The 15,368-nt window shown below is 42.7% G+C and overlaps 2 protein-coding genes across 5 annotated transcripts; both read right to left on the bottom strand.

Annotated features, from left to right (window-relative positions):
* Positions 1 to 844: 844 nt before the first annotated feature.
* Positions 845 to 10,292, bottom strand: osbp (oxysterol binding protein). 4 transcript variants are annotated; one of them, XM_062388136.1, is made up of 18 exons: positions 10,184 to 10,292; positions 9,138 to 9,308; positions 8,737 to 8,945; positions 8,483 to 8,645; positions 8,259 to 8,370; positions 7,968 to 8,166; positions 7,749 to 7,863; positions 7,566 to 7,629; positions 7,288 to 7,455; positions 6,949 to 7,194; positions 6,578 to 6,698; positions 6,351 to 6,454; positions 6,137 to 6,232; positions 5,778 to 5,962; positions 5,454 to 5,683; positions 5,288 to 5,326; positions 5,047 to 5,094; positions 845 to 3,077 (listed from the first exon to the last, which is right to left on the bottom strand). In XM_062388136.1, exons 2-18 carry the CDS (start codon positions 9,269 to 9,271, stop codon positions 2,935 to 2,937), a joined length of 2,376 nt encoding a protein of 791 aa, XP_062244120.1. In that variant the 5' UTR covers positions 9,272 to 9,308; positions 10,184 to 10,292; the 3' UTR covers positions 845 to 2,934. The 4 variants fall into 4 exon arrangements, with proteins under 4 accessions (XP_062244120.1, XP_062244119.1, XP_062244121.1 ...); XM_062388135.1 differs by lacking the exon at positions 10,184 to 10,292 and adding an exon at positions 9,869 to 10,063; XM_062388137.1 differs by lacking the exons at positions 5,288 to 5,326; positions 10,184 to 10,292 and adding an exon at positions 9,869 to 10,061.
* An 832-nt stretch (positions 10,293 to 11,124) lies between these two features.
* sart1 (spliceosome associated factor 1, recruiter of U4/U6.U5 tri-snRNP) lies at positions 11,125 to 13,920 on the bottom strand. Its single transcript, XM_062387966.1, has one exon. It carries the CDS (start codon positions 13,605 to 13,607, stop codon positions 11,271 to 11,273), a length of 2,337 nt encoding a protein of 778 aa, XP_062243950.1. The 5' UTR covers positions 13,608 to 13,920; the 3' UTR covers positions 11,125 to 11,270.
* Positions 13,921 to 15,368: the final 1,448 nt, after the last annotated feature.

The raw sequence follows: 15,368 nt of genomic DNA, 5'->3' as shown, positions 1-15,368 counted from the left end.
CCTCCTTCCACGGAGCGGTCCGGACGGCTGGTTACCGGCCAGACAGCGAGCCAAGATAACCAGTGACTGGTGACCGGCTCCTGGTACAGGCGACACAGGAGACTGATTGATCATGACGTGACACATGCAATGTAAAACAATACATTAACGTCACACCATCATCCTCTAACCCCGGGGACGCACCGGAGGTAGAAGCGCTGCGAAAAGCGGTCCGCCTCCTTTCCTCGCCCATGATAAATACTTGGGCTGTTCGCACCGTCAGCGTAGTGCCGGAAGAACCAGGAAGCGCCGCGACCTCACACACAGGCACATTATCTCCTGTGGGGGGGTGGCGGACACAGGCTTGCGTATGTAAGTCACCTGTGAAGACGCCGCGGAGAAATAGTGATGATGAAACGCTTCAATATAAACTTGTTCACCGTTCAAATTCATTATTTGTCATTGAGTTGCGTTCAGTTCATCGTTCTCATAAAAGTGAACGTGTTAAATGAACGCGTTCTTTTGCGTTCGTTCATGCACAACACTGGTGGTCACGTATTTATCCATATCTTATTTGTGAAATGAGCTGCATCAGTTCCTTGATGTGAATATTATCTGCCATAAATGTCGTAAGTACATGATTGATTTACATTTCTACCCTGATCAGATATGTTAATTAAGCATACTGTTTTTCTGCAAGTATTGTGGGACTTTAATGTTGTCAAACTGTATATAAAAAGGTTTAATCCCAGATGTAAACTAGTTCAAAATATATAAACATGTAAAATCTGCTTTATGAACCATTAACTCACCTGAGCTGTTTTTGATACAATGTTTAAATGAACACAAACGACACAACCAGATATTTGCACTTCATCTCCAAACAGACTTTAATATTGTCAACCTCTTACACAATCTTGCTAAAAACTCAATTAATGGACAGAAAAAGGGTGAAATCAATGCCTTTCAATACATATGTATATATCTTTTTTTTTTTACTCATGAACATATGTTTTGAACTACTGCACACGGTTTAGGAAAAAGTTTCTGAAACAACCTCACAAAGTCTTCATTAGCGAACACCAACAGCCGACTGTTTATTAGTTATATCAATTAGGGCATATTAAGTAGCTGCTGTACTGTACTAAAGTGCAAGAACACCTTCAGTCTCTTTTTGTGTGCGGGAAAAAAAATGACTGTAAAGAACAAGAATGAAAAACAAGGTAGAAACTTAACAGTTAAAACATAGAATGTGATAACAGGGCTAAACAATTAAGACCAATGGTTAAAAATTAAGATTATATTGTATCAAAAGACTGAAAAGAAACTGTCATCTCTGTAATGAAAGGGACATAATGTAGAATCAGGAAATCTACTTCAATTATGAGTAAATCCGAAGTTTAAAATAAAAATATATAAAGCTATCCTATGTGGAAAAAGATGATTTGTTGTAACGTGTTGCAAAGCTCAGAAAAAGAAACTGCATCCGGATCCGAGTAAATGAAAACAACAAAGAAAACAAATTAAAAGTGCATCGCTGCCCTTAGATTCTCCATCAACAAAACCAGTTAATATCACAGCTACTTTACTATTTCATATATTTACACATAAATATTTGCAACATCATGATTTGTGATCTTCATTTTCAGTGTTTCTCCTTTTTAAGTACACTTGAATATAAAATGAAATTCAGATTTTCATCAACCAGACAGTCTTTCCACTCCAGTGACAAACAGCAGCAGAGACAAAAACAGGATTCAGAATTTGCAGTTGTAGTTTTGTTTTTACCTTCACACTGTTCTCACATTTCATTTTGTGCCATTATGAGTGTATCAATGCACCGAGGCACTGTTATTGCGGTCTGTTCAACATCTTCACACACACACAACGCTAAAATATTAAGATTAAAGCTGTGATCGGTGAGTTTGACGGAAACCAGGAGGACCAAAGACGTCTGCCTCATATTTCACATCACATCACAAATCGTCAAGCACACGGCTCGGCGTTAGCTCCGAAATTTAATCACCTAACATTCAAATTGTGAGCGTCAACATTTACTTTGAAAAGCAGAAATTAAACGGTTGATTCGGTTATTAGCGAGAAGCCGACTTGTTAACACACTTGATCTTAAACATGAAAGGATTAGAGGGTAAATCCAATATATTTTATGAGACGATACGATGAGGCTGGTGCATTTATGGAGATTGTTAACAGCTAGGCAAAACAAACAAAAACAACAGGACTGAAACTCCTCCCCCTCAATTTCTTGCAAATATTACATCTTTCATTGGTACCAATACAAATTAGCATGATTACACAACAATTATGTTAATGTATATGGTATTTAACCATATACACCAAATAAAGAATATTTATTATTCAATGAATTACTCTTCGAGGGTAATAAAAGCCTGCATGTAGAAAAAAAATTGCCGTCAATTAAGACTCAAAATAAAGATGTCGGAGAGAACTTTGACTCCCTTTGACTCTGGTGCTGTGCTGGGGAATATGCAATAGATTCTACGTTAGGACAAAGGTCAGGAATGCACAACAAACAGAAACACATTTAATAGATGTTAGGTTGTGGCTCACTCTGTCTAAGCAAACCTTATAAATAGTAATGCCGTCTGGATGAATGATGCCTGACATTAGTGCTTCTGAGGATACCCACAGAGGCCCACGGACTGAGAACAAGTAGCAGAAGAAGACAAAGATAAGTTGAGTGTTAGAGAGGCAGTGAGAAGGGTTTCTGAGCACTGACTGACCAGACGCCATGTTACTACAAAGCTCAATGTGCAGTGTGTCTACATTGAGGTGATCGGTTGAAGCTACAGACATTAAAGAAAGTTTGACGTCAGGCTCGATTCCACACTCTTAGCCGATGTCGGGTGGGTCTCTTCTTACCCCCTTCTCATTTGAACACCGCTGAGGGAAAAAGGGCCAATTCGGCTGCGGTTAGAAGATGTCGGGGCAAATTTCCCAGTTGCCCTGCTCCTTCGCCTCCCAGTAACCACCCTTGTAGATGTGCAAGGTCTCTCCGGATACAGGGTCGTCGATCTTCTCAAACCACAGTGCTTGGTGGTTGTCTTGATGGGCACCTGAATGGAGAGAGAGGTCCGTTAACAAGATGGAAGGGAGCGGCTGAGCCACGGCAACATATCACAGCTCAAAATAAGCCGATATGCTCTCAGATGGTTGAATAACAAATAGCGATGGACGTGAAGAAGTCTTCGGATGCACCTTATTCAAAGCAAACACAGGAGGCAAAACTGCTTTGCACTAGAGCCCAACAGATATACAAGTCGGCTGATAGCATCGGCATGAGCGTTTGCCGATAGGAAAACTTTTATTTTACTGAACAGGCCGCAAAAAAATCCATATCAGCTGGGCTCTAGTTTGCACTTGGCTTCATGCGGAGAGAGTGGGGCTCACAACTACTTCACTAACCTCGGGGGACCAGAGTATTGTGTTCAGTGTCCAGTAGGTTACTACTCTAAAATACAGTATTACAAAGCTTGGTTTATTCTACATATTTCTACCACTAGTGACATCTGGTCTCCATCGATACACGCTTACAAAACAAAAAGGAACAGAAGTGGGACAACGGGGATCGGGACTAATGTTACTTGCTTTTGACTGGAGCTCCACTAGCACCGTCCTTCCCTTCCACTAAGAGAGAGTCAGTTGCAAAGGGCGTAAGGAGGAAATGAGGGAGGATGAACGATCTATCGAGAAATAAAATCTGGATTCTACTATATTACTAGAAAGTCTAATATAACTGCACTGTGTGTAAAACCACGACCAGAATACTTGCTTAAAAGGGGGAGGAATGATGGTCCATGAGGGGCTGAAAAAAGAACGAGGGATGGAGGAATGAACGTTTGGAAGTTAAGAAACAAAGGAGTGGCTACGATCGGCAAATGAGCAAATGACACAAAGGTTAAACAGCCAGTGAAAATGTAAGGGGCTACTTGCATGCGACAGGTGTAAGAGGGGGAGAGTCCTCTGTGTCAGCTGAGCAACACCAGCACAAAAAGAAGATGTAAATCCACAACTCAAGAGACTTAAATCCACACCAATTTGTTGTTTGTGTACATTTTGAAAGTGCTGTTCGTGGCATCTTAAGCATCAGAGACTTGTTTCTATTGTTTGTGATGAGTCGACTGATCTCTAACAGTTTTTTTTACCATGATGAGGCCAGTTTGGGATCTTCACCTCGTGCAACAATGACATTTGTACCGTTTCTCACATTAATTGGGCTACAAAGTATAACTTCACTTCTCCTCTTCATTTTTTTTGTAACTACTGACCAGCCCTGTGCCCATTGTGCTGTCATACAATACCTTTTAATCTGCATCAAAGAGGTTGTGTTTTTTTCTGCATTTGCTGGTTAATAAGTAGGATAATGCATCAAAAAAAATAACTAGTCTGAAGATGAAATTTCATGGAGGAGCCCATTCAATTTTAGTGCAGAGGAACTTGATTTCTCTTTCTTTAACAGTGTCAGATTGGGCGTTTTAACATTTCCGTTGGCTTCTCCGAGAACAAGTTGTGGATCTTGATTCAAACATCATCAACAACAACATCTATGAGTGTGTGCAGATCCTGAAAAAGATCCAGATCTGGTGAATCTAAATGTGGTTTCATATGGGGACTGGCAGATGTACACACTAGTGCTATTCGAGTTGTCATAAAACTAAAAGACAGTTTCTTATTTAATCTGACTTAGAAAATGTAACGTAGAAGCCAATGAAACTGCAAACGCTGATCAGTGCTGCCCTTTGGTGTTTGAAGGAAGTTTAAATTTATAATATAAAATGGCCGATGACTTCTGTCGATATGTCACATAACCTTGTCCACCATGAAGGAGAGCAGTTAAACATTCCTGACTGTGTTTCTGCTCCAAACAGCGACTTGCTTCTTGTTTGAGTAACTATCACGTCTTTAGAACAGAGACTCAGGCGTCTGTGGACAAACTGAGGTCATCTCTTTCCCAGAGTGTTTTTAAAATGCCACTAGGAGCACTGTTAAAATGTACATGTTATGTTTAACCGTGGTGATACTTGCTTTCATCAGAAACCTCACTTGCTTCTGTGCCAGTCTCCTGTGCATCAGCTAAATGAAACAAACGGATGAAGGGACAGTCAAATGTGAAGGAGAAGTTACAGACATGAAGTTGAAGATATTAACCACAGCACCTTCTTACATCACACACACACACACAAACAGGTGCATGTGTGTTCAAGATTCTAGCACAAACGTGAAGTGTAGAGCTAGGCTGGGGAAAGACTAAGACAAGAGTACTTGCTTTTCAAGGGCGAGTCATTGATTGAATCCTCAGTGACAGCTTAGGGTTGAGACAGAGACAAGCAGACAAAAATAGACCGAGACAGACAAAGTGGACAGAAGATGAATGGACAGAAAAACATTGGACAACACCAAACAAACAGAAGCGGCCATCTTTCGTTTCCTACCTTCCTCAGGTGAGCAGACGGCTTTAACAGCCTCCCTCTCCCGTTCTCTACGGACCGTGCGCTGCTTTTCTTCTAGCCTCTGTTTCTCAGCGTTAGCCTCGTCCCAGCGGCCGTCCTCCATCAATCGCTGGTCAGGGCGTCGTCGGCTGTCTGTTGGCGCCACTCCCTCCTCAAACTCATTGAGAGTCAAGGCCAGTGTGGAGAAGAAGTACCTGGTCTCCGCTCCCTCTCTGGAAAGTCAAAACAATAAAACGATCAGATGCACAAAGCCGAACCACAGCTCCATTTGGTTAAAAGGCACTTTAACTAAAACCAGAAACTTACGGAAGAGGGTTCTTTTTCCAGATTTCTTTGGCTTTGAGGGTCTGATACACAGTCCTCTGTTTGCCCTCTGTGCCGTTCTCCCCTTTACTGCTCTGCATTACCCGGGAGAACTCCATCTTCTCGTCCCATGTTCCTGAGAGCACGTAGTGGGCCTTTCCATCCTTATCTGTTACTACTCCGGTTACCTGAGAGAAAAATCCAGCCATCAGTTACAAATGTTATATTAAACAATAGTTTCTGAGCAAAAACGTAGTAATATCTAACTATTTGTATTTTTATTGTCTTCTAAACTCTGGTTTTACATACAGGAAGTTCCATACCATAAAAGAGAAAAGACAGAATACATGTTGAAACCCCACCTTTCTTGGTACATCTCTGGAGAAGTAACTGTAGGGAGCAAACTTGAGGTGGCAGCGATCTCCTGTCTTGTGGTTCACCACGTCTATCTCCCCTGACTGGTGGCACAGAGTGGAAAGAGACAACATGTTCAGCTGTCTGAAGACTTAACGAAAACATTGTGGTGCACGAAGGCATCCATATCATTTATTTGTTTCTAAATCATTGTAGAATTACCTGATCGATCCACAGTTTCCCCACAATAATGTTGTGGACTGTTGTAGTTACTTTTTTCCAAGAGTAGTGATTGTTGCTCTTATCAAACAAACACTGGATAGAACCTGGGAACACAGATGGAACAAAGGTTACATCAGGGAGTGTTGTGTCCTGTTCAATGAAAATACTTATATAACTAAAACTAAAAACTGAATGTATGAGCTTTTAAATGAGACTTATTAACTCACCCAGGGGCATGATCGAGAGATATTTTCCTCTAAACTTGCTGGCCAGACTTATTTCCTGTCTGAGTGTCCAGCCCTTTTCAGAGAGGGCATGATGAGCTGCAGCAGGTGGGTGGTGACTCACCTGAGAAGAGGCGCAGAGTGAAGTGAGACAAGATGTAATAAATTCAGTGAAAGGCTGGAGCCTAGTCACGAAAACAAACATGCCTGTTTAAACACTACAACCATGTTTATTTTTCAGAGGCGGATTATGGTAAAACAGGAATGTGGTCTTGTTCTTGGGACTATACAAGACTTCAAATCTCAATTGAACAGTTCGAAACGGCAGAAATAGCTTGTTAACTCTAACTGTGTTTTGTGGTTAGTCATCATACCTGTTCACATAGGGAGCGGTAGCCGCACTCCCTGAGTCGATCGAGCTCAAAGGTTTCTCCCAGCAGTGGATTGAAGGGTTTCCCTGTGCGGTGGACAGTCGTGGAGTAGGAGGAGACGGTGAAAGCGGCGACGTAGCACATCTGCTCTAGAGAGCTCTGACATTTAGCCCCCTTGTCCAGCAGATCGTAGTATTCCAGATCTTCGGACAGACGTTGCAGCATGGAGAGGGGCTCATTGAAATTGACCTGGCAGGTGCAGGACCACACAGAGTTATGTTACTTTTGATATTTCTCAATAAAAAGCCACCTTACTTGTCAAAAAGGGAACATGTTTCTTACAGGCATTGGTATCTTTGAGAGCTCCTTTCCGATGCAATTCTTCATGATGCTCCACAGGTTGAGGTAATAGTTGGGCTTGTCAGGAATATGAGTCCGTCTTTGTCGAACTGGCTCCAGCTCCAGAGTCTGGGGAGACTCCGGGTTAGAAGCCATAGACAGGTCATCAAACTGAAGGAAGAAGAGGAAAACTTTGTTGACGGCCAGGGACCTTTGACACGATGACAAGCAGACAAGTGAAAACAAATCTACACCTGCTTGTAAACTCAAACTCAACTCACATTGACAGACTGATCATCGATCCCGGTCTCACTGCTGAACCCACTGAGATTACTGTTAGATCTCCTGTGGAACAGAGAAACAAGACAACAGATATTCTAAAACCAAAAAGAAATAAAATATACAAAGAATATTTAAGATAAACTAAATCACTGAGATTTGAAAAAGGAAAGACAGTAAATAACCTGTGATACTTGGGGTCGGCAGGAACAGTAATAAACTCTGCTGGATCTTCCATAGCGTCAAAGAACTCATTGTCATCATCCTCGTCACTGGCGTCTCCCTTTCCTGAACCTCCGCCTAAAGTGAAGATAGACGGTGTCAGAATGAACGACTATAAAGCCCAGTTGGACTCGGAATGGTCAAAATCTAAAAAAATGTTCAGCTGGGGTTGAGCGCCTTACCTTTGTTACCTAAGGCGGGATTGCTGAATGAAGAGGGGAGAACCGTAGCTCCTCTGAAAGCTCGTTCCAAATGGTTGTGCTGTTTAGCCAGTTGCTCCAGAGTCTCCTCCAGGCGTATCCTCTGGTCCCTTTCGGTCGTTAGGGACTTTTGCCAGCGCTTGCTGTGGGTCTGTGCCAGGGAGAGGAAGTCTCTACAGGCCTTGGGGAGCATGCAAACACAACAGTAACACGTTAGGGAATGAGAGAACAGTGTAGTGTGTTCCTACAGGATTCAGGCGGGGGGCAACATACATTGATCATGGCATTAGAGGTGATTCTGAACAGTGTGGCCCTCTCTGTAACTTGTCTGATCTTTTCTCCCATGTCCCCTCCAACACGAATCCCCTCCAGTTCTGACAAAGACCTGTGTGTTTAGAAGAGAGGAATACATTGAGGGACAAGCACATAAAATAGTCACTCCTCTTTTTGTTGAATAATTCCTTCTCAAGAGGTCAAACTGCCAAGACAACGGATACCTTTGAAGGGCAGACCCATGCTTGACAATGAGATCGTTGCAGGTGGTGAGGTCCTCCACCTTGCTGCCCATTGTTCGCAGTGTGGACTGGATTTCTGAGTTACGGGCGCCTCCCCCCTGTCCTGAGCTGGGTGGAGCTGAGGGACAATCGTCACCGGAGTCGTCTGAGGAAGAGGATGAGGAAGATAAAATGATGAAGTTTTGCACACATAGTATTTTTATACAAGTCTCCCATCAACGTTTCTGCTCTCTCACCAGATTCGGCCTGCATACGGACGGCCTTTGCTTTGGCCAGCTCCAGCGCTGTGATCCATCGCTGCCGCTCCACCTCAGAGCTGGCCTTCAGGTGGTAGGTCTGCGCTCCGCCGTTGGAGATGACAAAATTGCACGAGTCCTCCACAGTGATATTGGCTGTGGCCAAGTTAATGGTGCCTCTGCATGTGTGACCCATCTCTGCCTGGGTCCTGAAGACACACAAGTGACGAATGAATGAGTCAAACACAGAGATCTAAATAACTGGTGTGTGAAATCAGCTTTTTTTTAATCCAACCTTTTCATTTCCATAAGGCTACTGTAAGTTGTGTTGAGTTTATAGTTTTGAATTTGCAAGTTTTAATTCACCGACGCCATCTCACAAGTAACCAGATATAACTTACCTATAGTACGACAGCAGTCCATTGCTCAGAACAAACCAGCGTCTCTGATAACCTTTTATGTAGTTAGTCCATTTGAAGAGCCAACCCTTGTACGTGTCTCCAGGGGTTGGAGTGGGGGGCTTCGGCTCTGACATCGCAGCAGCCGGTGGTTTCACTGGGTGAGTTTACAGCCTGAGGGAGAAAAAAGACAAACCAACAAACCATGGGATCACATTCATATTCTATCGTTGAACATACTGTGTTTCCTAACCCTAAACCGGTCTGATGACACATGCATCAATAAGGAAATAGGCTCATTACTGCCAAAGCTATTTGACTTGACTGACAAGGTCATTAATGTGATCTTATCACTGCATGAATCAATCATTAGCAAAGAAGGAATAATGTCGAGTCAGCTGGAAGATTTTGGTAGGAAATAGCAAACGTCAGCAAACTTGCATTCGTATTAAAAGCTTACCACGTACAGTCTGAAGCAATCAGAAGAATTTACAGTACAAATGTTAGACCGACGCTTGACAACTGTTGTTTACTTAACGTCACAGCCCTGGAGGTTACGTAAAACTATATAAATATGTACATAGGTTATTAGATTAGCATTAAGCCATGTTCATAATGTCTCTACTGAGGTTTTCATCTCGGATCTAAGTTCGACTCTTCAAATAAAAACCAATCAAACGATGAAGAGCACGAATGACTCTGAACTGGTTAGCCAGCGTTTTAATGCGTCTTACCGAGAAAACCACCGAGAAAACCACTCAGGAACGATACCAGTGACCCGATGCCACTGGTTTCACGTCCGCATCCCAGCCTGGAAATCACGAGGAGGAACAAGAAGCCATTTCCCACCTCAGAAGCTGCTAATACCGTCCGAGGCTAAGCTCGCTCCTGGGCTAGCTAAACAACAGGAAGCTGTCAAACGAGATGACACGTCGAGGACGAAGCGAAACAAAAAAAATGTTAACTGCGCGACTCTCTCTTCGTCTGATGGCTTCTGCACTGAGGTTAATAAAACGTCACCTACGTTCTTGTTGTTCCTGGAAACTCACCTTTTCCGTGCAGGGCTTCAGCTGGGCATGTCGCGTCGGATGAAGCGGCCCTTAGCTCGCTAGCTTTTAGCCTGGCTGCTAACTACTTTGGCTGTGCACCGGAATAGCGGTCGACCCGCCCCCTTAGCCGTCAACTTTAGTTCCGCTTAAACGGGATAAAATAGATATTCCGCAGCTCTGAGCTAATAATAATAATAATGATGATGATTTTAATATTATCATTGTTATCGTATCACTTAATATAACTCATTCTCCTAGTATCGGCTTTATTGGTTATTCTAATAATCTGTGAGAATATCTTTGATTGAATTACAGAAAAATCAAGTGCATTGCAGACCGGTGCATGCAGATGATCTAATTAACCCTAACCCTAATTTTTATAATAATATAACGTGAAATAAGAGGGCGACTTTGACAGTAGTTTGAACAGTGTGGCATTAAAGCCATCATAGACTCAGTGAAGTTCAACAAAGTCACTACAGAGTCTGCTGCTTGTCAGCTGTGATGTAACTTCACAAAGAATCTAACCAAAGCCAGGTTCATCCCTTTCTGAAGTTGTTTTCTTAATTAGCTTGTTTTATTTTGTATTTGCAAGTGTAGTCATGAGCCATCTTGAGTTATAACAATGCTGCTCTGTTGGATAAAAAATTAACACCCTACCTTTATGAAGTGAAGCTTTAAACATTTGTTACATGAAGGTTTTTATTATCGGGTTGTTCTGTATTGTCAGTCAGTTAAAAGCCTATTGATACTATATTGAACCTTATTCAGAAAAAACATGACTACTTCCTGTGAAAGATTGCCTCACATCGTGTTTATTAAATGCATAATTTAAGTTATGATGAAACCACAAAAGTGGAAAAGTTAAAATTAGTTGTACTATAGTTGTGAATATAATTTCTATAAAGTTGACAACATTTCAAACACAAAAGGAAATTACATTTCTCTCATTTGTATTCATTTTATTCAACAATTTTGCACAACAACAAAGCTTGCATGAACTAGAACATGCAGTTACTTTACTTAAAAGATCCTGTGTGTGAAAATGTGTGGTTGCACTTAAAATAATTCACTCTTCCCCATGTACTTATTTAGTGATGTTGTTTGCGTTCATACTTTTCCCACTCCCACTTAGCACAATATATGGTGTTTTCTGAGATTTCTGTTTCTCTTGAAGCAGAGCCACAGTCCCCAGAGGAGTGTCACTGCTGCTCATCTTCTTCAGCAGGGCCTCCTCCTCAAGTTTCTTCATCCTCCTCTCCGTCTTCATCTTTCCAGACCCTTTCCCGTGGAATCGGTGAGAAAGTTGCCGGAAGGCTTCTTTTGGAGTGAGTCTCCGCCCAGACTCGTCCACATACTCAATCTTGACATCAGGCCTGTATTTATCCTTCTCCTTGAAATCTTGTGTGAAGCCTCTGTATTCTTCTCGGCGACTGTACTTGTCATCGAAGCCCATTTTGTCCTCGATGCGGTAGTTGTCGTTGGGCAGGGCGCCCTTTGTTGCTTTGACGCGGGACATCTTCTGCATTTGAGTGTCCAGCAGACCTTTGTTCTTGCACAAATGCAAGGCATTAGCAAGGCCGGAGTTGACTATGGGCTCTTCATCTAAAATGGTGGCAGAGGCTGTGGCGAAGTCAGGTTGTTTTATCTCCTCATCCAAGTTAACTGTGCTCCATCCAATATTTTCATCAATTTCTGAGTCTGAGCCTCCACCATCTTCCTTCTCTTCTTCTTGGTCAAAGTCCATAATTTCTTCTTGGTCCTCTCTGTTACCGGACAGTCCATAAGTTGGAATATCACCCAGAGTTCTGCAGAACTCTGAGGTTGCGTTGAAAATAATGTTGTTCTTCCCATCAGGATCATTGTCACTCTCGCCTTTTTCAAGCTCTTTGATCTGCTCTACCACCTTCAGCCCAGAGTCTTTGAGGAGCTGCCTTTGCCTCAGCTTCCTCTGCTTCTCCAGTTGTTTCTGCAGCTCCTGCTCGGCCTCGTCCTCCTCAATTACAGCTGGCTCGGGGGGTGTGAAATCATCATCATCGCTCATCTCCATTTCTGCCATTCGGATGTCATCGGACAGCAGGGGTATACTCTGTTGCGGTTTGCTCTCCTCTTCCTTCTCCTCCCCCTCTTCCTCCTTTATTTCCGTGCCATCGAAATCCACCTTTTTGCGTCCCCGACCCCGTGATCTGGAGCCAAAGTCAGTGCTGCGGGTGTCATCGATGCGAAGTTCATCTGCAGCTGTCTGCTTTTCCTTCTTCCTGATCTTCCTCACTCTGCTTTTTACCCTTTTGAAGCCCACCATTTCCTGAGGTGTGTAATACTCCGAGGCGATGGCGAGGGCAGGCATTTCCAAGGTCTGGGCCTGATTTCGCAGATTCTCTCTCATGGCCTGGATCTCCCGCTCTCGTTCCCCGTCAGCAAAGCCCCCAGTAGCCAACCGGAAGCTCTTTTTCTTTTCACCATCAATTTCTTCGTCGTACTTTGATAGAACCGCGTGAGACTTTAACGTAAGCATGTCTTCCACGCTCTCATCTTCTTCATACGGCTTGTATTCTGGCTTTTTCTTTTTCAATTCCACGTTCTTTTCTGCCCTTTCCCTATCCACCAGATTAACGTTCACTAGAGTATCCTCCTCCTCCTCCAGCACACCTTTGTCCTGTAGGGTCAGGACGATGGTCTGACCCTCGGTGAAGGACTCCACCTTGTGCTGCACCTTGAGTCCCTTTAAATCTCGACACGTGTAGGAGTCATTCTTGGTTTGAGCGAATTCCTCTTCTACCAGGTTGCTCACACCGAACTCCTCGTCCATCTCCTGCAGAAGTTTGGCTCTTTTATCCGCCAATTCTTTCTCCTTTGCCATGTTTCTGCTTCTCTCCACCCAAGCGGATGTGTCATCCAGCCAGTCTTCCTCAGCCAGGGTCTTCACTTTCCCCAATTTCTTGTTCAGGATGCGTTTTTCCTTCATAGCGGCCAGCTTCTCTCTCATATCCTTCTGCTGCTTGATGAGGACTGGGTTGATGGTCTCGGCCACCATCGGATCCTCCTTGGTACCTAGCTCCTTCTTTTCCTCGTCCAGTTCCAGAGGCTTCAGACCCAGCTTGAGCCGGAGTTTGTTGGTGTCCTGGATGCTGAGGGACGCGTCTCCGCTCGCAGACTGCGGCTGCACTTCCGCGTTGCTCTCCTCATATGCAGCGTCCACCTTCTCCTTCTTCACGCGGGGCTCACCGCTGCCCCTTTCCGGCTTGCTGCGACCCTCTCGTCCGCTCCTGTCCCTGGACCTGGAGCGCTTTCGCTTGTCCTTGGCCCGGGTCGCGTCCCGCTCCGAGGCGTCTCGCTCCTTGTGGCGATGTTTCTTGTGTTCACGGCGCCGGTCCTCCGTGTCCTTGTCTCGGCTCTTTTCCTTGTGTTTCTTCGAAGACCCCATCGTGTCCCTGGTTGGTCACAGCAACAAAAAACTAAAACACGGTTTAGGAAAAAAAATTGATATCTCTTTGATTGGATATCGTTAGCTTCCCTTTGCTAACTAGCTCGCATTAGCTTTGGAGGCTAACTGACGCTCAAAATGAAAACTCGAACTCAAAATCCAGATATGAATCGAGTGCGTGACACTATGTGGGTGAAGTGGCTCAGCTGTTTGCTTTCTTCGCTCCACTATAAACTCCCGTCCTCCGCGTAGAAGTCCGCAAGTTGGACTCTTCGACGAACGCACTGCTTACGACCAAAACACACAGTTTCCTTCCGGCTCGAGGAGACTTAGCAAGCGGATAACGCGTAGCGCCACCTGCTGGACGGGAGTCTTTATATCCCGCAGTTGCTGCATTTTGAGCAAGTCGTAGCAACGGCAGCTCGCAAAGGCACTTCCGGTGTCAACATAAACTTCCAGGCAGCTGCCTCTGATGCCGAAAGTGTTTGAAGATAGATAGATAGATAGATAGATAGATAGATTACTTTATTCATCCCCGAAGGGAAATTAAGTCGTCATAGCAGCCGGTACATTTGAATACAATCAAATACAATACAATAGAATAAAATACAAAATATTGAGGTAGAAAGAATAAAAACAGAAACACAAGATAAATAGGTAGATAAGGTGCAGTGGCAGATGATGGTAATAGCACTGATGATATGATGGTAATGTTATTGTTAGACAGTATATAAAAAATAGTATAGTATATATAGTATATAATATAACATAATATATATTTATATATGATAGTAATTATACCAATATAATAGCAGTATATAGTAATAATGGCAGAAACAGTATATATATAATAATAGTAAATATAATATTAACATGTACACATGTATAAATATGTGTATATAGAGACTTATATATACAAAGAATATACAAAGAGTATGATATAATATATGATATATAGTACGGGAATATATATAAGTATTTGACTCACAGGCAGCTGCCTGTGAGTGTTTGGGGGGGTTGTCACTGAATAACTCCATAATAGGGATGATGCACAGAGCAATTTATTGACCGCAACTGCACCAAGAAGACAAATAACTAATAAAATACTTATTTGTCTTAAAATGCCACAAAGGAACAGAGTAGCTACTAACGGTAGGACCAGGCACACTGTCTATTTATATTTGCTCCCTTTAGGCTGAATAACAAAGAGAGTCTCACAAAATGTTAATTTCAAATTGCAAATAAACCTTTTACAGTTTAATTTACTCTCAGAAGTTGACTTTGGCCCAAATGTTGTTTTCTCATGAAGGGATCTCATAGGGATTCTCCTCCAAGGACTCTTAGTTTAAATACACTTAAATCCATAAGAAAATTTTTAAATAGTCTTATTGTTACTCCTTCAACTTCTAAATATTTTTTATGAACTATGAACTTCTATGGTGTAAAAGCATCAGTTCATGTACCAGACAAGTGACAAACGAAGCTGTACACAACAAACAGCTACTGACCTAAAACGTTTAAATCAAGTTTTATTCTCATGTCCTCAGTATTTACTCCATGGACAGCCATGTTGATACATGCTGGCTTATCCAGTTAGAATGAAGGAAAATGTATTGATATTAAAAATGTTGCCTGGACACATATTATATTATATTATATTGTATCATATATTGCAAATTGCCATTGCTCGCCTGTTAAGCATTTTACTTTATATTGTATATCTTTTTATTTTATATATTTTTTTTTCTTATGTGTGTGTTG

The sequence above is a fragment of the Platichthys flesus genome, chromosome 5 (assembly GCF_949316205.1).
Source record: "Platichthys flesus chromosome 5, fPlaFle2.1, whole genome shotgun sequence".
In the NCBI taxonomy this organism is placed as follows: domain Eukaryota; kingdom Metazoa; phylum Chordata; class Actinopteri; order Pleuronectiformes; family Pleuronectidae; genus Platichthys; species Platichthys flesus.
Note: the sequence above shows the minus strand (reverse complement) of the source record. Positions and strands in the feature narration are given on the sequence as shown.

Coding starts and splice junctions, on each gene's coding strand:
- sart1 (XM_062387966.1), bottom strand. CDS start 13,607: ATGGGGTCTTCGAAGAAACACAAGGAAAAGAGCCGAGACAAGGACACG.
- osbp (XM_062388136.1), bottom strand. CDS start 9,271: ATGTCAGAGCCGAAGCCCCCCACTCCAACCCCTGGAGACACGTACAAG. Junction 7,864..7,967: donor TCCCGCCTTAGGTAACAAAG/GTAAGGCGCTCA, acceptor TCTTCACTTTAG/GCGGAGGTTCAGGAAAGGGA. Junction 5,095..5,287: donor CAATGACTCGCCCTTGAAAA/GCAAGTACTCTT, acceptor TGTTTCATTTAG/CTGATGCACAGGAGACTGGC.